At 40.7% G+C, this 25,493-nt stretch overlaps 1 protein-coding gene across 1 annotated transcript in view; it reads left to right on the top strand.

The window, feature by feature from the left end:
• The window catches only part of TXLNG (taxilin gamma), a 41,097-nt gene extending 18,815 nt beyond the window's left edge, over positions 1-22,282 (top strand). Inside the window, exons 2-10 of the mRNA XM_052662781.1 lie at positions 1,420-1,723; positions 4,169-4,260; positions 8,571-8,741; positions 9,973-10,167; positions 12,394-12,513; positions 14,174-14,248; positions 19,440-19,532; positions 21,049-21,144; positions 21,992-22,282. Coding sequence (XP_052518741.1) covers positions 1,435-1,723; positions 4,169-4,260; positions 8,571-8,741; positions 9,973-10,167; positions 12,394-12,513; positions 14,174-14,248; positions 19,440-19,532; positions 21,049-21,144; positions 21,992-22,282 — 1,422 coding nt within the window. The 5' untranslated portion in view covers positions 1,420-1,434. The remainder of the gene's footprint in view (positions 1-1,419; positions 1,724-4,168; positions 4,261-8,570; positions 8,742-9,972; positions 10,168-12,393; positions 12,514-14,173; positions 14,249-19,439; positions 19,533-21,048; positions 21,145-21,991) is intronic.
• The last annotated feature ends 3,211 nt before the right edge of the window (positions 22,283-25,493 follow it).

Here is a 25,493-nt window from a genome sequence, read left to right as displayed (position 1 = left end):
TTTTGTGTGTGTGAAATAAGTTTAGATGTACAACTAAATGGCATTTCTTGTTTCCTTTGCTACCACTCAGTTGTATGATTTGTTTTAACTGTAATTTTATTTTACTTTTATTTTTATTGGAGTGTAGTTGATATACAATATTACGTTAGTTTCAGGTGTACAGCAAAGTGAATCAGTTGTATATATATCTCTCTCCACTTTTTATCTTCAATTCTTTTTCATATAGGTCATTACAGAGTATTGAATAGCATTCTCTGTGCTATACAGTGGGTCCTTTTTTATCTGTTTTATATTTAGTAGCATGTATATGTCAATCCCAAACTCCCAGTTTATCTTCCTCTCCCTTTCCCTCCTGGTAACCATAAGTTTGTTTTCAACATCTGTGACTCTACTTCTGTTTTGTGAATAAGTTCATTTGTACCCATTTTTTAAATTCCACATATAAGCGATATCATATTATATTTGCCTTTCCGTGTCTGGCTTACTTCACTCAGTATGACATTCTCTAGGTCCATCCATGTTGCTGCAGTTGGCATTATTTCATTCTTTTTTTAAGGCTAATATTCCATTGTGTATATACTGTATATATACATACAACATCTTCTTTGCCCATTCCTCTGTTGATGGACTTGTAGGTGGCTTCCGTGTCTTGGCTGTTTAAATAGTGCTGCAGTGAGCATTGTGGTGCATGTATCTTTTCAAATTATGGTTTTCTCTGGATATAGTCTCGGCAGTGGGATTGTTAGATCATATGGTAGCTCTATTTGTAGTTGTTTAAGGAGCCTCCATGCTGTTCTCCATAGTGGCTGTACCAGTGTGCATTCCCACCAACAGTGTAGGAGCATTCCGTCTTCTCTACACCCTCTCTAGCATGTGTGGGCTTCCCTGGTGGCTCAGCTGGGAAAGAATCTGCCTGTGATGTGGGAGACCTGGGTTTAGTCCCTGGGTTGGGAAGATCCCCTAGAGAAGGGAAAGGCTACCCACTCCAGTATTCTGGCCTGGAGAATTTCAGGAACTGTATAGTCCATGGGGCAGCTAAGAGTCAGGCATGACTGAGTGACTTTCACTTTCACACTTTCACTTTCTCCAGCATGTATTGTTTGCAGATTTTTTGATGATGGCCAATTCTCACTGATGTGAAGTGGTACCTCACTGTAGTTTTGATTTGCATTACTCTAATCATTAGTGTTGTTGAGCATCTTTTCATGTGCTTTTTGGCCATCTTAACTGGAATTTTCTTACTCTTTACAGTTAGGTCACCTCTCAGTGAAGCTTAGAAACTACCATATTTATATCAATTTTACAAATGACTAAGAAAGAAAAAAGCTGTCAACCTATGGTGTGTAATTGATTGTAAGCACTGATTACATTTAATTTACTCTCCCCTCCCATCTTTTTTCTCCTCTCCCTTCCCTCTAGTTTGTGATTGGCACAATGGAAGAAGCTGGAATGTGCGGGCTCGGAGTGAAAGCGGATATGTTGCATAACTCTCAGTCCAATGATATTCTTCAACATCAAGACTCACACTGTGGTGGTACAAGTAACAAGCATTCCTTGGAAGAGGATGCACGCAGTGACTTTATAACAAAGGGCAGGAGTTTGGTGAGCCCGACGTACTGCACACGAGAGTCACGGGAGGAAATTCCTGGGCGAGAGGCTCGAACAGATCCCCCTGATGGCCAGCAGGATTCAGAGCGCAGCAGGAACAAAGACAAAACCTTAGGTAACGGCCTCGTTGCCTCTGCTTGGGGCTGCGCGCTTCACGTATTACTCCTGTGACCTGTGTTTCCAGCAGCACAGGCCTGATGAGTGAACATGGCCAGTGTCGAGAGCGATGTTGCTCAGCTAACACTTCGGTCATTCTCAGCGAGGCGGGCGGCCTGTTGCTGCAGTGGCGTGCAGGGGCCAAGGTAGCAGAGGAGGAAGTAGTCAGGGATGGGCTTTCGTGGAAGAAATCTGGGGACAACTTGACAGAAGTAGTATTTTGGGTCGGGGGTGATGGGGGTCATGCTGCCTTGCTTGTGGGATGTTAGTTCCCCCACCAGGGGTTGAACTTACGCCCTTAGCAGTGAAAGTGGAGAGTCATAACCGCTGGACCACCAGAGAGTTCCCACCCAGAAGTAGTATTTGACTTGCCTTGTTTGCATCTTTAATCTAGTCTGACCAAAATTCACTGTGAAAACTACAGATTTATTTGATCATTTTATTTCAAACCTAGTCACAAAACTTTAGAGGTGATGTAACACTAGGTGTAGTTCAGGAAGTGGGTTAAGACTGGGTTTTCAAGAATATGTTTTCTTTTTCCTGCTGCGTTTGAGATTTAGGACTAAGATTGTGGTATGGTAAATCTCATTAGGAAATCTGATTTTCCCTTTTATTTTAAGGTTACTGGTTGTTCCTAAGTTTTTCATACTTGTTCTACCTGAGATTAACAGTGTTTTATTTGTTTGGTTCTCTATATGTTGAGTTGAGATGATCTTCCTTATTAAATCCATTTTTTGTTAACTTGGAGAACTTAAAAATTTGTAGAAATATGAAAAATAATATTAATTCCTTGCAAACAAGACAAATTTCTTCAAAATCAGCCGCCCCAGTTAAACGTGTAAAAGCAGGAGTCTTAGAAAGTTACATATCATGTTACCATATGACACAGCAGTTCTACCTCTAGTTATATTTCCAAGAGGGTTGAAAACGTGTGCACACAAAATCCTATCTTGGAGTGCTTGAGTGCTCAGCCATAGAAAGGAATGTATCCTGATATACAAGTGGGTGAACCTTGAAGATAATAAGCGATAGAAAACAGATACAAATGGCCAAAAATTACACAGTCGCACTTAATATGAAATATCTAGAATTGGCAAATCCACAGAAACAGAAAGTAGAGTAGTAGCTAACAGGGGCCCTGGAGGAGGGAGCCTGGGCAGTTCATTGGCATGGGATTTCTTTTTGTGGTGATGAGAATGTCCTGAAATTAGACAGTGGTGATAGTTGTACAACTTTGTGATAATCCTCAATTGTTCACTTTAAAAGGGTGAATTTTATGGTCTGTGAATTGCATCTCAGAAAAAAAACAGTGAATTCTCATAAAAATTGCAGGTTACCTTATTATTTCTAATTGTATTCAATAATCATATTTAGTCATTTCTTTAAAAATTCTTATTGATCTTGGGCCAAGTGAGAGAGGATTTATTACTAAAATTTTCTGTGGATAGGAGAGCATTCTGTTTTGAAGTTAGCCTGCTTGTTTTCATCATAGCAATCTGTACACCGTATATACCAAAGTCATGTTCAATATACATAATATAATTTTTCACCACACTACACGGCCTGTGGGGTCTTAGTTCCCCAACCAGGGATTGAACTCATACCCCCTACAGTAGAAGCATGGAGTCTTAACCACTGGACCACCAGGCAAGTCCCCCACATATGTATTTTTAATGAAATACCCTTCAGGAAGAGTGAACATTTAAAAAAATAAAAATGGTACCTACCTATTACCCAGCTGAAGAAATAAAATGTATCACTTATTTTAAAACACCATTTGTCCCCTCCTATCTCAGCCACCTGCTTCTCCCTGCCACAGTCCTTAAAATAATACTGTGTTCATCTCTTTTTCCCAAGGGAAGTGCCATCTTGACATCCTTTTTTTTTTTTTAATACTAAATTTGGTTAACACACGGAACATGCTTACTAAGTCATGAGAAGTTATTTAAATTGCTCAAAGGAAAAGATCTGTGTCACCAGTGATTATGAGTGTCTTAGGCAGAGAGTACCAGCCAAAATTCCCTTTGAACTTCCTTCTGTATTCGTACTTGGTCAGGAGGAAGCTTTTAAAAATATTTCGCCCTTTGTAACTTGCCCTTTGTCTTAGCTTGGATATCAGTAGTTAAGCAAGGGAATTTTTAAGCCTTCAGCAAGTTCTTTTCACAGATAGCTCACAGTGTTATTGAGTGGAAAAATTTGGGGTAGAGATGGGGAGGAAGGGGTGCCTGCTGATCCAGATTTTAAAAATAGCTTTCTTAATTTAGCTAGTAAATCTCTTATTTCTAGCTATGGGCATAAATTATTTTATTCTGGATGTCAGAACATAGGAAGTGCTACTTAGAATTTACAGGTTAGATTTGATCACATTCTTCTGGGACTTCTTTCTTATTTTTTTAATCACCAGGAAAAGAAGTCTTATTATTGATGCAAGCCCTAAACACTCTTTCAACTCCAGAAGAGAAGCTGGCAGCTCTCTGTAAGAAATATGCCGATCTTGTGAGTATAATCAAAGGGGTGAGGCCCATATAAAATATAGCAAAATGTATTATGTGCTTGATAAGCTTTTTAAAATGATTTTGACATAGCTTTAAATGTAAAGTTGTATTTTACTCCATAATTGACGAGGAGAATCTGATTTCTTGTGGCTTTTTTTTTTTTTTGCTTATATGACTTCATTCTATAAGATAACACATTTATAGAGCATTATAATGCTAAAGATACAGCATAGTGTTTTTGTTTTTTTTTTTGGAACTCAGTCTTAAGAGTATTTCTAAGTCTACCTTTCCATTCCTGTGTTGTGATATTTTAAATGCCAGTCATTGGAGGGTGTATTTAACTTTTTAAATACATTAAATACTTTTAATGTGTTTAAAAGTTGTATTTAACTTTTTCCAAGGGAATTCTAGAGATAAAGGCCCTTAACCATTGGGATTGAAATAACTGTGAGTTAGGTGAGAGTCTACTAAAAACAATACTGTGTCTCAGAAAATAGTTATTTAGCATCCACTATGTGGCAGGCATTCCTTTTTCCATCTTTCAAAGAAATTAACCTCATTTGTTCTGCCCCTATGTTATTTTAAGTCACATTAATTCCCTTTGTAAAATTATGAAAGCACTCTCAATATGGATTGTTCTGCCCCTATGTTATTTTAAGTCACATTAATTCCCTTTGTAAAATTATGAAAGCACTCTCAATATGGAAACTCTGCTGTCCTTTTTAAGTTGAGGAATAGGAAAGCCATAAATCCCTTTGAAGTAAGGGCTGTGGGAAACTTTTAGAATGAGTGGGTCTAATATGCTAAATTACTATCTTTTGTGAAATACTTAGGTGAATTATCATGGGTAATTTTTATACATTTTCATCTGTTGTTAAGGCAGTTATTCCATGTTGTAAACGCTACTTTGTGTCAGTGACCAGCTTTGAAAATGAATTATTGCTCAAAGAATTACAGTTGTATTTATTCACAAATGAGTCTGTGTATGCCTCCACTTAGCTGGCATTCAGCAGTCTGGCAGCTTCCATTCAGAGCAGCGGTAAACCCCACGCATCAATAAAAAGAGCCCAGGACATTCACAGGTGTGAAGATTGCCGAAAACACAAGGAGGTCAGATTGCTGGGTTCAGGAACATTGGTTGCGGAAGACAGTCCTGTTGGTTTTATCCACATGAAGAGAATCGTGTGAGAAGTGGTGGAAAAAGAAGACAAAAAAGGGAAAAGAGTAAAGGAGAAAAAAGCAGCATAGCAGATCAACTACTTGACCCAGTGTTGGGACAACAGCAGAGAGTCACACGTGGCTTAGCAGAAGGGGCGGTCTCGGCAGTCCTTCTGAGGCCCACACAGATGTTGGGGCTTCCGTTGTTCAAAAGCATATTGTTATTCTCTGGAGCCTGAGAGTCTGCATTTTAACAAGCTCCCACGTGAGGGTGATGATGGTACTTTCAGCTTCTTGGATAGCACTGCTTAAGTAGCAAGGGTCTAAGGTGTTTTCTTCGTGGCATTTGTTTTATGTGTGTGTGTGTGGTGGGGTGGCATGGTTAATTTTTTAAAAGCACCAGTAATGGCTACATTCATTTTGGGATGTGACACGTACATAAATTTGGGGCGTTGCTCAGTGAGCAACCTCTCTTTGATTTAGATTTGTGCTGAACATATGAAGGACGAAATGTATGCTGTTTTCAAAAAATGTTATCAAGCTTCGTTTCTTGATACAAAACTCATTTTTTTAAAGAAGGTAGAGCATATAGATTATGCAGCAGTGAGACCATCGAGGGAGTAGCCTTTTCCCCAAGGATTACTCCAGAAACTTCTGTTTTGCCGTCACAGTCCTCTGTCGTTTTTGTCACAGCTTCATCTGACATCACTGGCGCTTGTGGCTGCCACGTTCACCAGATAACATGGGTTTATGAAATCGCCACATTTCGCTTGCCAAGCGTGGGTCCTGTAACATGGTCCTTAGTACATAATGGTGCTGTTCTTTCCCATTCCCTTAGTTCCGTAGATTACTACAGCATAATAATAAATCTTGATTACCTGGTTGGGTAGGTATATCTTCTTTTCATCAGAAGTGTCGTGGATATTCTTGACACTTTACTTTGTATAAAATTTTAGATTCCTAGGAGCTTATTAGTTCCATGGGAAAAAAACACCCCTTGGGGATTTTGAAGAGCATCTTATATAAACTATAGTTGCATTTAAGGAGAATTATACCATCTTTCAGAAATTAATGGAGCTTAAAAACTGGATATCCTTATGTGGAAAAAAAATGAAATTAGATCCTTAAACACCATATGCAGTGATGAATTCCAAATGGATTAAGAACCTAAAATTTTAGATATTGTTTAGGTTTATTGAAATACGTTAACAGATGAATATTTTACCAAACTTGGAGTAAGAGGAGCATTTCTTATGACACAAAAAGCACTACTGGAGACATCTCAGAAATCGGCTCTATTGAAATTAAGACTTTCTCTTCATCAGAAGACACTTTAAAAGAGATGGAGAAGACACAGCACAAACTGGGGAGAACATATTTTCAACAAATAGTAACCAACAGAAGATTCTATGTCAGGAAGAGCTAGGGAAAATCTACAAATGAATATGATAAAGACAATCAACCCAATGGAAAACTGGGCCAGACATGTGTAAGAGGTATTTCATAGAAATGGGAAAACCTCAAGATGTGAAGGTATCTTAACATAAAGGTACATAAATATACGAGGGATATTTGATCTTATGAATACTCAGAGAAATGCAGATCAAAGCCACAGCGAGATGCTTCTTTATGTCCGTTAATAGTGGCATAAATGAAGAATGGTGACTGATGTTTTAGAGAAGAAGGACATCTGTTTGATCTCTTATAAGCTGCTGGTGGGAGAGTAAATGTGCCAGCTGCTCTGGAAAGCGGCGCCATTGTCATGTGCAATGAACGTTTAGAAATCATTTCCCCAAAACCCTAGTTCTAGGTTTGTACCCAGAAGAAATTCTTTGCATGGTGTGTATTACACCAGGAAGCACATGTGTGAGAATGTGCGAATTGTAATAGAACCTGGAAACCACCCAGATGCCTACTGACAAGAGACTGGGTCAACAAAGTGTGTTGTGTGCTGTTTTTTTTTTTTTAAGTGAAATATTATGCAACCTATGGGCCAAAGCCTGCAAGGCTCGTTTTTGTACTGCCCACAAGCTAAGAATGGCTTAGTGGTGTTTAAAAGATAACGACAGCAAAACAGGCAAAGCCTAAAATATTTCCTTTCTGGCCACTTACAGAGTCTGTTTGCTGGTCCCTGCTCTGTAGCTGCATGCAAAGAATCGAGATGAGTCCTGGCAGCGTAATCTGTAGCTGTGCTGTCCGAAACAGTAGCCACTAGCCACATGTGGCCATTTAAGCTTGAATTCATTTAAAGAAAAATTTTAAATGGGGTTTCTTGGTTGCAGTAGCAAATAAAGTAAAAAAAAAACTAAAATCAAAACGAGTTCTTTTAGGACACCACACGGATGACATAAAATACCAAGAATAGCAAAGGAAGGGACCCCAGGATTCAGGGTTGTGGTTACCTTGAATGGGGGAGGGCAAGGGGAGTTCCAGTTCTCAGTGGAGTTATTGATAGGGTGTGCAGATCCTGCTGCCCCCCCCCCCTCCTGAGTAAGATTACGAGGGTATTTTACAAAAAAATTATTTTCTGGCGGGAATTTCCATAAAGGTGTTTTTAATAGCTATAAGCATCTCGCCTGCAAGGATGCATGGTGTTTTGAGAGGCCACAAGGTGTCGCTCTTGCTCTTGAAATAGTGACTCAGCATCCTTTCCTTCTTCAATGATAGGTCAGTAAAGCTGCCATCTTATCTGTTAGTGTTGGTTTAACCTTGAAACAGACACATTTGCTCTAAACCTATAAGTGGAAGGAGAGTGATTCCCCTCCCACTTGCAAGGAACACTTATTGCTGCTTATTAAGTTCTAATTTGGAGGATCAGTTTAATAAAGTAGCTTGAGTGTTTTTTTCAAGAAAGTAAAACGTTATGGTGTTGATTCCTCAAAAGTTGTCCAAAACATTTTTTGTTTTGCTTTTAACAAGTGAAGGACTGAAGATTGTTTTTGTCCTACACTAAATCATTTGCTTGCTTTCTTATCATAATGAAAAGAGAGAAGGTTGGCAGGGTAGCATAGCATGAAACAATTTAAATAAAATATTACACTACAATACTGTGGGTTTGGGAAATGTATTCCATGGTTCTTACTGGAATTCTTCCAGCCATCACTCAAAGGTTTTCACTGTATTTCCTAAATGTAAAGTGCTTGTTAATTTTAGCTGGAGGAGAGCAGGAACGTTCAGAAGCAAATGAAGATTCTGCAGAAGAAGCAAGCCCAGATCGTGAAAGAGAAAGTTCATTTGCAGAGTGAACACAGCAAGGCTATCTTGGCAAGAAGCAAGCTTGAGTCTCTTTGCAGGGAACTTCAGCGTCACAATAAGACGTTAAAGGTGAGTTGGTTCCTTTTTCTGTTTTTCAGGAGAGACCAACTTAGCTGAATTTATAGTCACCATGTATCCATTTGAACTTAATCCTTGTGTCTCCTTGGAGACAGCCATCATTCTATTTTGCTTGGCCTGATGCTTCTTACCACACCTCGTACTTGCTCATGGGGAATATAGATGAGGTTGATGTTTAGACCACAGCTTTCCTGCTAAGAGCCATGGCTTAGAAAGCTCAAATTTGCAGTTTCTGGCTGAGCACTGAAGTCATTTTTTAGCATGTGTGAAATGTGGACCAAAATGAGTAGGAGCAGACTTGAGGGAAAGGAAAGGCCCCATTGAGCTCCTCAAGGGCTGTTCATTGGCTGCATTGCCAGCTGCCCTTGCCCATTCCAGCTCCCCATTGACAAGTACTTTTAGAAGAACACTTATTCCTCGGTTGATTAAAAGATGAGGCAGCGGGTACCCAAAAGGTAGTTGGCACCAACAAGGGAAGAAGAGAAAGGGGCAGGGACGCAGGTGGGCCTGTCCTCATGTGACTGAGTGGGATCGCTCATCAGACTCCCCCACCATGCCAGACACCCAAGGCCCTAGAACATAGGAGCCCTCAGGAAATGGACCTTCACCTGATGGGGAGCCATTAGTTTTTCTTTGTTTTTGAATCCTTGGATTTCAGTGTTCATGAAACCAGGTGGTATTTTCCCCGTAGCAGCAAGTTCACACTTTGATTGGACTGATAACGCTGTAGACACAGCGAGGTCTCTTAGCACTTGCATCTGAGCAAGAGTTGGGGCTAAGCTTTTAAGATACACATTCCTTTTGCCCCTTGCTCTCTAGGGAGTAGAGGGGATAACCCCAAAAATAAGGTGCAAGAAGGGATTTCCCTCTTCAGGCTGATTTCAGCTGCTGCCCCATGAGACCAGGGAGAGCAGGTATTTGGGAAGCCTGCGTGGAGGTAGCTGGCTGCCTGGGGAAGCTCCTTCTTCGTGTCTCAGCACAGTGGGCTTTAGATGGCCACAGAGCACTTTAGAGCAGGGCAGCCTTGTGTCTCTGATTATCTGTTTAGGGGAACCTGGTTGCTTTCAAATGAGAGCGTTCCGGTCGTAAATAGAGGGAAGGAATTCCAGTTTAGAAGCACCACTTCAGGGCAGCAAGCAGTGAACGCCATGGCAGCAGTGTCTTTTGTGAGTATCTTATGTCTAGGTCTGTACCATTAACAGAAATTTTTTGGGGTAATAAGGAAGAAAATATGCAGCAGGCCCGAGAGGAGGAAGAAAGACGGAAAGAAGCCACTGCACACTTCCAGATCACTTTGAATGAAATCCAGGCACAGCTGGAGCAACATGACATGCACAATGCCAAGCTCCGCCAGGAGAACATCGAGCTGGGCGAGAAGCTGAAGAAGCTCATTGAGCAGTACGCGCTGCGGGAGGAGGTAGGGGCGATCAGGTGTTTAGGCGACGTTAGCGGGGACTGTCTCCTGTCATGATGAACCGAAACCATTCACTGAAACACTCATTCTGGGGTGTTTTAGAACCTTTGTGTATGTGTAGTGGAATCCTTTCCTCGCGGGATTCTTAGGGATGGCCCAGAAGTCACTGGATTTGGGTCTGTGAACCAGTTTCTTGGAGACAGTGTTAAGCACAACTTGTCTTCCATGTGATTCTGGAAGATTATGACTTGGGCATAGATTTTTCCCCCCTTATCTAGACTAAAAATGAGTAAGTAACCTGGCCCCCAAATATGCTGTATTTGAGACATCTGTAGTAATCTATATGGTCTACACTACCATTGCATCCTGGAGAAGGAAATGGCAACCCACTCCAGTGTTCTCGCCTGGAGGATCCCCATGGACAGCAGAGCTGGTGGGCCACAGTCCATAGGGTCGCAAAGAGTCGGACATGACTGAGTGACTAAGCACCATTGCATTGTATCTATGTTTCAGTTTTTTTTAAGTGAGGGTTTTACACCACTTGGGGGAGGAAAAAAAGAACCTGTTTCTAAACTTTTTTACACCTAGTTGAAGTAAAAAATTTACTGGAAGAATCTCTGGCTGCTTATCTTGGTCGCTGGCCTCCAAACTAAGGCTTATACAAGCTAGTTGGGAAGTCTGGGTATGGTGTCTAGATTAAATGCAAATAGATGATCATGTGCTTTTTAAAATTCCTCCCTTTTAGAGGTCAAATGAGTAGGAATAAAGGGTTAGGTTTTTTAAATGAAAGATACCCTGCCTTTTAAGTTAGTAAAACATTGTTCTCTTATGTGTGTTGTATCACTTACACAGATAGATTAAAAGACCTGATTTTAAAAACAGAGAGATCGTGGCATCTCTTTGGGTTATTTTATCCAATTTTCAAGGCAAATTTTAGATTCTATTAATTTAGAGTTTTACACATGGCCCTTCAAAAACTTAAGTTTTTTAAAAGGTTTTCTATCACTTTCGATGCTTTTTGCTTACCTTTTTTATTCTTATCATTATGGAAAATTATAAAGAAAAGTAGAGACTGTATCACCTGGTGTTAGCAGATGAAACTATAGTTTCAGCTATATTCCCATCACTTCCTCCTGGGTTATTATGAAGCAAATCCAAGGTATCAGTCCATTCATGTCTATTTGAGGGTGGACCTCATCAAGATGAAGGATTCGTTTTTAGGTGTGACTACCATACTGTATTCACACCTAAAAAATTAACAGTACTTATATAATATTAAAATCTAGTCATCATTTAAATTTTTCTGGTTGTCTCCGTCCTTTTTTAAAAAAAGAAAAACAAGCTATTTGAATCAAGATCCAAATAAAACCCATCTGTTTTACTGTTGATGTGTCTCAAATCTCTAAGATAAAGATTTCCTTTTCTCTTTTTTTAAGTTCTTAGTGTGTTTATTTAAGAAACATTTTTGTCCTAGAGAATAAACTTTCTATTAGATTATAAAGCTCTCACTTTTCTTAAGATTATTCTTTTAGTTTTGTTGTTTAATATGACAATGATATAGAAAATCTGCAAGCTATGTATATTTAAATCACATTACTGTGAGCCTTATTCAAGTATTATTGAATGTTCTTTCCTTGGTCAGAGAGGGATGTTCTGATGACTTTATCATACATAAATAACCACTAAATACTTCCAGTTGGAAATAATAATAACCTTTTGCCAAATGTATCTGGTAAGTGGCAGGTACCAAGCACCTTACACAGTACCACCATTGCACTGGCATTTACAACTTCGCATTATGGGTATGGCTCCCCCCAGAGAGGCGAGATTGATGCCGTTCTTCCTGTAACAGCATGCTGCCTCCAGCTGAGAAATTGGGAAATTTTAATGGGGAGAAAAAACTATCCAGGAATTACGTGTATGATGGATGAGTTTGACAGTTTGATCTCCTTAGCCATCTTTTTCTTGATACAGTTTGAGCTTCATTTTCACCTTAGTGCTGAAGTAGGAGGTACAGGGCAGCTACTGAGGCACTGATGGGCCATCTCCAGAGGGAGGCATGTTGAGCACAGGCTTATGCCAGCACAGCTCTCAGACAGGCACCCACTGGTGTTAGCCCTGGCAGGAAAAGCAGCCTCATGAGTGAGGTCTTGTAACTTGCCTCATGTGTCCTCGTCATTCTGTCCCTCTTCTCATTAAGTGACGGAAGAAATTGTCCTTTCCCCGTAGCACATTGATAAAGTATTCAAACATAAGGAACTGCAGCAACAACTTGTGGACGCCAAACTGCAGCAGACGACACAGCTGATAAAAGAAGCTGATGAGAAACATCAGAGAGAGAGAGAGTTTGTAAGTGCTATTTCTTAAAAAAAGAAATGATGGCCAAAATTGTGACCAAAGCCATTCTGCGTTTCAGGTAGCACTAGGTTGTGCTAATTTTTTTGTTCTAGATTATAAAGGGCACGTGTGTTAGAAAGCATTAGCCTTTTCTTTCTATTCAACTTTACATACAGAAGATACACTGGAGGAATTAGACCAACTTAGTGCAAAGACCTGCATTCGTTGCACTTTTCTGTGCTTGGAATATTTATTTCACTTTTTAGATAATGCCTACCAAGTTTAAGGATTATACCAGTATTTAGCACATTATATTCAAGAATTCAGTTTAATAGGAAGCTTTACAAACATGGGTGTCCTATTGATACATACTGTTAGATTTTATTTCCAAACAGGTAACTTGAAACTAGGGAAATTGTTTATTCTAGTTTACTTTTCTGATAAAAATTTAACAGAATTCTCTACACCCTAATCACTCAGCATTATTCCCAGAATATGTACTCAGATTATGTTGTCTGTCAATAATTGTGAGTACAGTGGAATCTCATTGGGTATATATACTTAATACATGCAAATTCAACTTTATCTGCTTAACCAAAAAATAAAGAGAAAGTCAGAAGTGGTTACAATAATGAAAAGTGTCCCTCGCAGCTTTCACTCAAGTCCCTTAGGCCCCAAGGTGAGCCAAATATGAAGACTTGGATCCCAACGGGGCCTCATGATGAGAACATGTCATGCTGAGTGCAAGTCTAGGGTTAAGAGAGATGTATTTTTTGCACAGCGTCTCCTTTCACATGAACTGACAGGGCCATCCTATACATAATTGAAGAGACAGTTGTCTTTTCCCCAGTTGGAGTGGAAATGTCATACATGCACACACGAAACATGTATTTCTGGTTGGTTTTAAAGACTTTTCAAGACTAATGGACTAAGTGTGACATTTTACTTCAGGAACTGAATTTCACAGCTGCCTACTACTGTGTAATTTCATTATATAATTTTCTTAAACTCAAGTATATAAATTAAAGCTTCCATTCTATTAGTCTCCCCCACTTAAAAAAAAAAAAAGTGATCAGAAACCAGTTGTCTGATTTCATTGTTTTTGCTCCCTACCCTCTCACTCTGCCTCATCTTGCCTCTCGTGGAGCAGAAGGGCTTTCTAATTTTTCTTTTTTCCCGTACTGTATGGCATGTGGGATCTTAGTTCCCTGACCAGGGATCAAACCTGTGTCCCTCATGGTGGAAGCACAGTGTCTTAACCACTGCACTGCCAGGGAAGTTCCAGGGAGACTTTCTGAATGACCCAGATAATGTCAAGATTCCCACCCATATTTTCTGCTAATATTAGACTTCTAATTGTTTTCATCTAAAAAAATACAATTTAACCCTGAGTTTTATGAACTTAGGCCTCACAGGTACTTTCTCTAAGGAATAAAAGTGTATTCCTGCATTTACGAGTGTTAACAGTGGAACAAATCAAAGATACAGGTAATTAGCAACTGATGTGACAGAGTATTTCACTCAGATGTAGTGATATCAACTTTTTCATGATTTAACATCTCATGGTTCTTGCTAAAATAACGACGGATTAAGCCCAACTATCTGGACATTGGACCTTGTAGTCATCTTTTAATTACTATTAGTATTTTGCCAGAATGTTTCTGTTTTCTAGTTATTAAAAGAAGCAACGGAATCAAGACACAAATATGAACAAATGAAACAACAAGAAATACAACTAAAACAGCAGGTAACTTGACGGCCGGGGTGGTAGAATTTGTAAGGGAAAAAAAATCTATGGTTCATTTGAAACGTACCTTGAATCTCGTCTCAGATGCTTTTGCTTGTTCCCAGCAGACCTGAGAGTGGGTCACACGTCCCTCTTGGAGTTTTCCTCTTCATTTAGGGTGACCCCCTCAACCTGACCTGCCTAAGACCTTCCTGGTTTAAAGTCCTGAGTCCCAGGAACCAGGCAGATGGGACAGTTGGTCCCACTGTCTGCAGGGTCCGAACTGTAGTCACCATGCTATGTGAGATCTCCGGTACTTACCCCCTTTCTCCTCACCCTCTGCCTCTGGCAACCACCATTCTATTCTGTTTCTTGGTGTTTCACTTTGTAAGATACTACATATAAGTGAGATCATACAGTATCTAGTATTGTCTTTCTGTGACTCACTTATTTCACTTAGCATAATGCCCTCAAAGTCCATCTGTGTGGTCACAAATTGTAAGATTTTCTTCTTTCTTATGGCTGCATAATATTCCATTGTGTATATATACCACATATTTAAAAAAATTTTCTTTTTGACTGTGCCACATGGCATGCAGGATCTTAGTTCCTTGACCAAGGTTGCAGTCCATCCCCCCTGCAGTGGAAGCAGTCTCAACTCCCGGACTTCCGGGGAAGTCCATATACTACAGTCTCTATACATTTGTCTGTTGATGGACACTTCGGTTTCTTTCACACCTTGGCAGTTGTGGATAACACAGAGCAGGAACATGAGAGTACAGATCCCTGAGATCCTCTTTTCATTTCTTTGGATACACACCTAGAGGCAGAATTTCTGCATCAGTGAAAGCTCTGTTTTTAAGTTTTTGAGGAGCCTCTTCACTGTTTTCTGTGGTGGCCGCACCAATGTATTCACCGACAGTGCACAAGAGCTCTTTTTTCACTACACTCTCACCCATACTTGTTATCTGTTGCCTTTTTTGTTTTAGCCAATCTGACAGGTGGTTTTGATTTGTATTTCCCTGATGACTTGTGATAATTGAGCATCTTTTCATTTACTTGTTGGCCATTTTTATGTCTTTGGGAAAATGTCTATTCAAGTCCTCTGCTGGTTTTTTAATTAGATTTTTACAAATTTTAATTAATTTTTCTGCTATTGAATTGTATGAGTGTCTTATATATTTTGGATATTAATCCTTTATCAGATATATGTGGTTTGCAGATATTTTCTCCCGTTCTGTATGTTGCCTTTCCCCTTTGTTGATTGTTTTTTTGTATAGAAGCTTTTTAGTTCAGCGTAATCCCATGTGTTGATTTTTGCTTTTGTTGCTCTTGCTTTTGGTGTCTTATCCAAAAATTCATTGCCAAAACCATTGTCAAGGAGCTTTTTACCTATGTTTTCTTCTAGGAGTTCACAGTTTAAAATCTTTTTAAGTTCTTAACCTATTTCAAGTTAATTTTTGTGAGTGGTATGAGATAACAGCCTAGTTTCATTCTTCTGCATGTGGTTATCCAATTTTCCCAATACCTTTTATTGAAGATACTTTCCTTTTCCCATTGAGTATTCTTGGTTCCCTGGTCAAATATTATTAACCATATTTGTGAGGGTTTATTTTGGGGCACTGAATTTTTTTCTTTTTTGTGGCTCCATACAAATTCTAGGATTATTTTTTCTATTTCTTTGGAAAATGCCATTGGAATCTTGATAGGGCTTTGAATAGTATAGACATTTTTAATGATATTGACTCTTCTGATCCATGAACACAGTATCTTTCCACTTATTTTTGTCTTGAATTTATTTTTTTCTTTTTCAGATGTTTGTCAGTGTATAGAAACACAACTGATTTCTGTATATTGATTTTGTATTCTGAAACCTTACTGAATTCATTCTACCAGTTTTTTGGTGGGGTCTTGAGGATTTTCTGTGTATGAGATCATGTCATCAGCAAAGAGTTTTGCTTCTTCCTTTCTGATTTGTATGCTGTTTATTTTTTGTCTAATTGTGCAGGCTAGGAATTTCACTATTGTGTTGAACAGAAGTGGTGATAGTGAGCATCTTTGTCTTATTCCTGATTTTAGAGGCAAAGCTTTCAACATTTCACTGACTCTTGAGTATAATGTTAGCTGTGGGTACGTCACATATGACCTTTATTAGGTCACATATGACTTTCTTTGTACCTAGTTTGTTGAAAATTTTTTATTTTCTTTTTCCATACCACACAGCTTGTGGAATTAGTTCCCTGACCAGGAATTGCATCAGTACCCTCAGCAATGAAAGCACAGGGTCCTAACCACTGAACTGCCAGGGAACTTCCCATTGAGCTTTTTTTGTTGTTGTTGAGCATTTTTATCATGAATGGTGTTGAGTTTTACCAAATGCATTTCCTGCATCTGTTGAGATAATCATATGATTTTTGTCTTTCATTCTATTCTGTTAATGTGGTGTATTTATTGATTTGCCTATTTGAACCATCCTTGTAGTTTTCTTATCTGGCCTGTCCTATCTTTTGGTACCAGGGCAATGCTGACCTTGTAGAATGAGTTTTAGAGTATTCCCTTCTCTTTACTTTTTGAGAAGAGTTTGATAAGAATTGGTATTAGTTCTTTCAGTGTTTGGTAGAATTTACCCATGAAGCTGTCTGGGCTTTTCGGCTTTTCTTTGTTGCCTCCCCACTTTTTAATCCAGACCCCTTAGGTTTGTTCTAATGCAGTCTTTCTCTGTGGGTGCCTTGTGTAGAAGAAGGGTAACAGATGCTTCTTCCCTACTCAAAAAAGAGGTGCAGGAAGGAATTCCCATGTCTTTACAGACAGGTGAAATTAGGTATTTGTAGCAGTAATTCATCCTTTCTCAGAAAAGGTTAGCTAGATGATTAAAAATGTATTACGCATTTTGAAAGTTTATCATGTAACAAGTTTCTTTAATGTATGAACTCTAGATTCATTCTAAAACGCAGACTGGCCTGAATCTTTATGAATACATCTTTCTTTTTTTTTAATTGTTTATTTATTTATGGATGCACTGGGTCTGCATTGCTGCACTCAGGCTTTCTCTAGTTGCGGCGAACAGGGGCTACTCTTCATTGCGGATTCTCTTGTTGTAGAGTACAGGCTCTAGCTGCCTGGGCCCAGCTGCCCCATGGCATGTTCCTGGAGCAGGGATTGCTCCCATGACCCTTGCGTTAGCAGGAGGATTCTTGCCCACTGGACTGCTAGGGAAGCCCTGAACACACCTTTTGAGTGCTCTTGGTCTTTGGGCATGTTTTACAATATGGTGACACTCATTTCCTGCAAAGCTAGCCTAACTTAAAGTGACAGTTAGAGAAGTCTTTTGAACTTTCCACCATAAATTATTGTGCTACAATGCTTCTAGGAAATTTGAACCCCTTATTAGCCCTATAAAGTCAGTTGTCCATGTAAACGGAGAAGAGAATCGATGTGGAAAACATATAAAAAGTCTATATATGGCTTCAGAAGATGGACTTTAATGCAAGGCCCCAGAGGGCCCTTCTGCCGAGTTCACAGCAGCTCAAGTTCTGTTGAACCCTTAGGAGTGCAGCTTCTCGTCTCCGGAGTGATGTTATTTGATCATTACTGTTTCCTCTGCTGCCACCTCTTCCTTTTCTGCTCCCTAAATGTGCGGTTCTTCCCAAGAGTCAGTCTTGTCCTCTGTTCTTATTTGCCATGTCCGTTTCCAGGCTTTGTTGATGAACTCTTCGTCTTATTGGTGTGTTTTGACCACCGTTTTGTAATCTAGGCTCCTACGTCCAAGATGGTAGTTGTCACATACTGATTACCCAGAGGGGGGCAGCATTGAACTCTGATGGGACAGTCCACCCGCATGTTCCATATTTGATAAAAACAGACCATTCTGAGAATCTCCCTCAAGTGCCAGGACTGCTCTGTCCACCCGCCTGAGCCTCATTGCTGTTCCCGACTCCAGGCCAGCAGCCCAGAGACGCTGTCACTGTGCGCCCCTCTATGAGCTGCTCTGTGCGGAAATCCTCTGTGCTCTTCTCTTGGCCCTGAAATTTCTATTTGTCCTGGCCCCTGGCCTCACCCTTCCCCGGGCACGCTTTGGCTGTCTTATCATCACCTCCTCTGGCCTGGTGCCACTGGTAGCTTCGCTTTCAGTCTGCATCTCCTCAGCCAGCAGAGCTGGCCTCTGTCTTGCTACCAGCCTCCCCGCTCTGTCCCAGAACATCGCCCCTCCCCTCCCTGGTCACAGCTTCTCTCTGCTGCTATGAACACAGCACTGCTGAAGGTGGAAAGGCATCGCTGATACTGCTTCTTGGCCTCTGGTGGTCTTTTATTCTCTTCTGCTTTCTTTGTATGTATTGTGTGATCTTGAGCAAAGCACTTTATTCCTCTGGGCCCGTTTACTCATCCTAAACTAATGCAGTTACGTTAGGTGGACTCTTAGGGTTCCTTCCTTGTCTGAAATGAAAAAATTCAGCCTGCCCTTGAGACCTAGCTCTGGCCTCAGCCACAGGCAGCAATTTTTTTCTGACCCTTCCCGTGCCTTCTCCAACCCCGGCTTCTGTGAATTCCTGTCCTGTGGGAGGAAAAAGTGACTCGTGTTCACATTTTGCTTTCCTGGTCAGTTGGTGTTATTTTCCCAGCTAGAATACAAATTCCTTCAGGGTTGGAGTTAAAAGAAATATTGATGTTTCTACCTCTTTTATCTTTTTTTCTCTTAACTATACTCCCACTGAATTCTTCACTCCCAACCAAACCAGTTCTTTGGTTTCTGTTTCATTTTCTTGCCTACGTTAAAAAAGAGATATCTCTGAAATCAAGCTAAGAACTATGCAGGTGGTATTCCAAAAGAATGATCTTTTTCCAAGGATCAGTTTTTCAAATATAAGGAAAGGAGGTATTTGATAAAGGATTTGTTGTATGAAGTTTCAAAGCTATTCCACATCCTTCAGTTTTTATTATAATTGGTGGAATGGAGCTAATATTTGTATATTTTAAACACTTAAAATATAAAGATGGTGAGATCAACATAACCTCCTAAGTTTCAGTGCATTTCGGTAGGTTTTTAGAACTGCAGCCATTGATGTCTGGGATTGAGGATTGGGTGTGCATCTATTCTTATTTCTGTCACTTAGAACAGGTAACTAATGTTTAACCATGTTATGTTCTTTTTGAAAGTCTGAGATTTTAAGTCATTTACCTAGAAGTCTAAATTTTTCATACTTGTTTTCTGTAGCTTTCTCTTTATATGGATAAGTTTGAAGAATTCCAGACTACCATGGCAAAAAGCAATGAACTGTTTACAACCTTCCGGCAGGAAATGGAAAAGGTATTTCTCTATTTTAAGTGGAGTATTTGCCTGAAAGCGACTTTATATAATAAGCCGTTTTAAGCATGTTTGTGGCTTGGGAGTATTCCTGTTTTTATCGTGCTCTCTTCATCTCTTCCGATCCTCCAGTGGCGGCATATCCTGTCACTTTGCTCTCAGTAGTACCACATGGAGCTAGTGCTCTCTAGGCCACCAAAGTTAACTCCTCATTAAATACAATTTGTTCTTAGCAATAAAGTGGTTTATTTTTTGTTGTGTCTGTTGTATTGGCTTCAGGTGATACCCCCCCAACCCTCCCCCAGTCCTTTTCACAAAGCATGGTGTCCTTGAAGATTAAATTATTTAATGACAAGCCAAGCCCAGAACGCTAGCTGTGTATTTTGGTTGGTTGATAATCATTGGTATTTCTACCTTTTTAGGTTTCTTTTTTTTCCTTTTATACTCCCACTGAATTCTTTCTCCCTCCACCAGAGTGATTTTTGGGGCTCTGGTTCTTTTTTCTGCCTAAAGGAAGGAGAGCTGTATCCTGGATATTAAACTAAGACCCAGTGTCTACACCTGTGCCCACGCGTCCATCCTTACACCGGGGGCTTTTAGGGATGGAAGCATAGGGGGCGATGGTGGTGGCAGGACCATGGCCCTGGGCTGAAGGTCCACACTGTGTGACTGGAGGCGAGTTCTGTGCCCTTTCTCTGCCTTCCTCCTTACAAATAACAAAAATGCTTGCCCTTCATAAAGTGCCATATTTCAGGCAGTGCTTGGCGGGGCCAAGGGCTCTAGTGACCCCCTTCAGGCATCAGGGGAACCCAGAGACTATGGCCAGAGGCGTGGGTGGGTGGGGGGGGTGGTGGTTGTCCTTGTGCCAGCTCGTTGGCACCAGAGTGAAATCTCGTCCTGACTTTCTGAAAACCGGGCTCTGGCGGTGTTCGTTAAGAACATTCCTCTGATTTTTGGATCCATTTTATTTTTTAGCAAAATCTGAAGCGGTGAGTCGTAGTCGTATTAGGCAAGCTGGTTAATGAGTTTCCCCTGGTCCCCGGTCCCCTCTGCTGCTTCTGGTTCCCAGACAGCTGCAGCCTCCGAGGTTGGGGCGGAGGCAAGTTCTCCATCTTGGGGAGGAGGGGGAACCTCATTCCTTCCAAGAATCACATGAAGATGTTAATATACAGAAAATTCAGGAACAGATGTTTTTGGTACAACTTGGGAAGGAGGATGGTTGCTCTTGGCCCAAGCAAGCGCTCAGAGTGTGCTGGCGGACAGCTTCCACCAGGTGTCGCTGCCTCTGAAAAATGAGGAGCTGAGATGTGTTTTTCTCATTGTATGAACCCCTCTTTGGCCACCGCCACCCTGGGAGTTGGAGAGATGAGCTCTACCCACCCCCGGCACTGCACCCAGCGGTACTCTGGGGTGGGCAGGGGGATGATGGGGGCAGGGAGGACCGGTCAGGGCTTGGGGTTGGCTGTAGAGATAAGGAATGGCACTTTGAATTTAAATTTGCAATTGTGTCAATTCACAGATGACAAAGAAAATTAAAAAACTGGAAAAAGAAACAATTATATGGCGGACCAAGTGGGAAAAGAATAACAAAGCACTTCTGCAAATGGCTGAAGAGGTGAGTGGCTTCCTGCGAGGAGGGTGTGATCTTAGCTCAGGTTGGGGAAATGCCACCTTGCGACACTGCTGTCACAGTTGGGGACTGGCCAGAGCTGGGCAGAGAGGGGTGGTGTGTGCAGTCTGTCCCGTTAGGAGCTAGGCTGTAGGGAGGACCCTGAGTGAGGTGTTGGGTTTCCTGCCACCCAGCCTGCTGGGATCCCCAGCTTCTAAGACCTGAGTTGTTGGGCTCCAGCAAGTTTGATTGACTTCGTGTGGGGGTGGGGGTCAGGGAATCTGCCTTTTTGCCAGGCGCCCACCTGGCTGGGTCAGATTTCTCAGTGGGAGCACAGGCCACCAACTTGGGTACCTGTCTCTACCTTAAGTCCATACAAAAAACAGCATAATACTTTCTGCCAGTCTTACAAAGCTGAGGTTTGCAAACACTAAATAACACACCCTGAATCTTGTTCTCATCTGAGGATTGGTAAAATAAGAGAAATGTGGAAATGAGTTTTGTTTTTAAGCAAGCCCTTATTTTATCTGCTAGTCTTTAGTGGTGAGTATCTTGAATTTCCTTATTAACTTATCAATACAAAATGTTATTAAAGGTAGACTTTGGTTCTTTTTTACTTAGCTTCTTTTTAAGAAACATGACAGGGATTTTTATTTTGTCACATCAGAAGCACGTTAACTGGTGTCCATAGTTAAGTGTGCAGAATGCAGCTAGCTGGATGTTAGGAAGTGTTTGAAGAAATTGAACGTGTTCAGGTGACCCAACAAGTGGCTCAAAAGACTTAATTTGTTGTATCCATTAATGTAATTCATATTCAGTTAGGTTAAATAAACCCTGCCTTTTCTCTTTATAGAAAACTGTCCGAGATAAAGAGTACAAAGCCTTTCAAATAAAACTGGAACGGCTGGAGAAGCTGTGCCGGGCTCTGCAGACAGAGAGGAACGAGCTCAACGAGAAGGTGGAAGTGCTGAAGGAGCAGGTGTCCGGGAGGGTGGCAGGTGGAGGCCCAGCGCCACCCGAGGCCCAGCCCTGCGCCACCTCAGCTTTGCCTGAGGAGTCTGGTGCCACCTGGCCAAGTGCCGCCCGGGTTATCCCTGAGGCCGGGTCCCTGGGAGCCGGGCCCGGCATCGAGTCAGTTGACTGAGACCAAGTATGATCACTGTACTGAGAGCTCTATTTTGTGTATAACTTCCTCTGTTAGTAGTAACTTGGTTTTGTGGTGAAAATTTTCTTACTTTTTCTACCATATCTGTATTTTCTTAGAACTACTGGACTTAAGTGGTACAGGAGGCTGCTTGGCAGGTTTGAATAGTTTTACTCTACATTTTCCTCAGCCGTGTTGCACATCTGCCTCCTTCCCCTTCATCAGAATGCATGTGCTCATTGCCTTTTTCCCTCTCCCTTGCTCCTTGCACAGAATTTTGTCTGAATTAAAATTTCATTCACCAGGGCTGACCATTACAAGGGAACTTTGTTCTGATAATGGTTCCTTCTTTTTTTGGCTGTGCATTGTGGCCTCTGGGATCTTAGTTGCCCAACCAGGGATTGAACTCGTACCCTCAGCAGTGAAGGCACCATGTCCTAACCACTGGACTGCCAGTGAACTCCCTGATAATGGTTCCTTGATGTGAAAACAATATTCATTTAAATACCCACCCCTCCCTGTGAATATAACTCAAAAAAAAAAAAAAAAAGGAAAATCAAGATGATTCAGTTCAGTTGCGTCTGACTCTTTCCGACCCCATGGACTGTAGCACGCAAGGCCTCCCTGTCCATCTAAATGCCAATAAAACTGAACGCTTGGGTCAGAAACAAGCACAGCATATTTGTTTCAAATTAGCTTTTTGATATATCACTTGACAAATTGAGATGTCCGCAAGCCTAGAGTTTCTGTTTTGGCAGAATATGTACATAGAGGTATAATTTAAACAAAGTAGTATATGTAGGCAAATCATTGGAGAAACAGGCTTACTGTTTCTGTGACTAAAAAATAGTCCCATCACCGTTTTCAGGTTAGAAGCGCCTGGTTGGACCACCTGAAAGCCTACAGTGTGGGGAGCCTGGTGGTTTGCTTTTCAGTTGGGATTTTGGGTGCACATCCTCCACTTCTCATGGAGAATTACCACTGACGGTCCTTTGTCAGTTTAAGACAATGAGGGTAAAACCATTGTGTAGCTTTTCTTAAGCAGAAGTCCCTCCACTACTTTCTGGCTACTTGAAAGTTGGTGTCCAACTATTCTGAGTCCAACCAGCACAGTTCTCCAGGGTTTTTAAAAGGGAATTTTAATTATGATCATGCTAGCTGAAACTGATTTTATTTCATGTCTAAAACAAAGACTGGAACCAGCGTTTTTAACTTAAAGGAAATGTGGCAGAGAGCTAAGTAGCCAGGATCTATTTATTACTTACGCTTTCAGTCTGTTTCTCACCCTTTTCTTAGTTTTTATTCTTTTTTCTGGAAAAACAAAACAGTATTATCAAGGTGTCTACACTTGGAATGGGGGGCTTCGGAAATGCAGCACATCACTTTTGGGTTTGTTCTTTTATAACTTTCCTTTGTAATTCACACTGTTGAGTTTATACACATCATTAACCAGGCTGCACTGACAAAGAGTTTGACTTTGTCCCCGGTATAATTTGCATTCAAATACTTTATGAAATAAAAAGGTTCTACTAGAACTGATGTTAGCACATTCCACTGAGCAAAACTATCAAACTGACACTTCTTGAATTGCTTACTGGACTGAACAAACTCTTCCGTCCAGTTAGAAGGGTTTTTCTCTTTGTTAAAGTTTTATTTGTCCTGTCACATTCGTGGTCTAAACTGGGTTGAAAGAATTGAAAATTGTTGGCACCAGCACCTGGAGTGGAGGATTACGTCTAAGCTTCCACCGCTGGTCACGTTAATCAAAGGGCCAGACAGTGGAGGAAAAGAAACCCACTGTTACTAATTACTGTCAAAATGAGTCGGAAGCAAAAACAAACATCTTTCTCCAACAGCCTTTTATATCACCTTTGGCTACTAAATGAAATATTGGACTCATTTCCCTGAGAGGAAATGGAGGTATATATCAGAAATATACTCTACTGTAAAATTAGTACTAATGATCCCATTTCACAAGCGCTCTGCTGGATGTACAGCTCTTACTGGCTTAAGCCATTTGTGTAGCCCGCCACGTTTCTGTGTGGTGCTTGTCCTGTGTGGAAGATCGTAAAGCTCGGACCTGTTGCATATTTCCAAGGGCTTTAAAAAGCGACGTGATTAACAGTACTTGGCCTGCTGCTTTTGGCTTGCTATGTATTTTCAGCTAGATGCTCTCATGGTGTTTAAAGGACATGGATTCTGTCTTGGGTGCATTTGGTATCCTTTCAGAATCTTTCCTCTCATTACCCTGTGAATAAATACGAATGGGACCCTCTGAGAAGGACATGCTCCTAAGGCAATCACCTCGCCAGCCCAGCATTGTGGCTTTGTAGCACGCTCCATTTCTACCACATTCTAGAACACAGATGCTACTAAGGCTGGCCCAGGAGAGATTAAATGTCAAATTTGCTTCAACTGCATTTGTTGCACCGTCATGGAATCTTGATGTCTATTATTTATAGTGGCAGGAGACTCCAAGGAATAGAGAAAACTTGGGTCTTGGATAATGGACCATTTCATCCTCAGACTTATAGGAGTACATTTCTTGGTCTTGAGACCAGTATTTTTTAGTTATGTATGCAACTGCCTTTATTACACCTGGTTATCAATTCAATTCTCAGGTGTTGCAGAAAAATCTACCTCTTTCAGACTGTAGATGGAAATAACTGTGAAAAAATGATGCAGATATCTTCTAGTTTGTGCTAAACACACTGCTTTATTTTTACAGCCCACGTCTTTCATGAGGATACGAATTGTTTAAGAGGCAGTCTTGTTTTGCTTTTCAAAGACATTTTGTAGAGATTTTTCACTAATGTGAATCTGATTTTATCTACTCAATTCTGTATAGATTAAGTAAATATGTATGATAAATTTAACAGCTTCTGTGTATTTTGTTGCCTGTGTGACCTTAATGTCTATCAAATCCGAAGACAGTTGTAGATACTGTCCTTGTGCCTTAAAAGGTAGTTTCATTATTGTATGACTTAAAAAAGGGCTGGTACCCCAGCCAGTCTGGCTGGGGACAGAAAACAAGTTTTATGTAGCCAGACATGTTAGGACTTTTTAATCTCTAAAACAGAGGACTAGGAAATTCTGCACTGTAGCTGTCGTCAGAGCTTTAAAAATCCCAAAGGACTATGTATTTCTTCAGTTTGGCCAACCCTTAGCACATTCCAAGGTGTTACTTATCTGACTAGCAGAGTGTGTATGT

Source organism: Budorcas taxicolor, chromosome X, assembly GCF_023091745.1.
Source record: "Budorcas taxicolor isolate Tak-1 chromosome X, Takin1.1, whole genome shotgun sequence".
In the NCBI taxonomy this organism is placed as follows: domain Eukaryota; kingdom Metazoa; phylum Chordata; class Mammalia; order Artiodactyla; family Bovidae; genus Budorcas; species Budorcas taxicolor.
The sequence above is the reverse complement of the archived record's forward strand: the minus strand, read 5'-3'. Positions and strand labels throughout refer to the sequence as shown.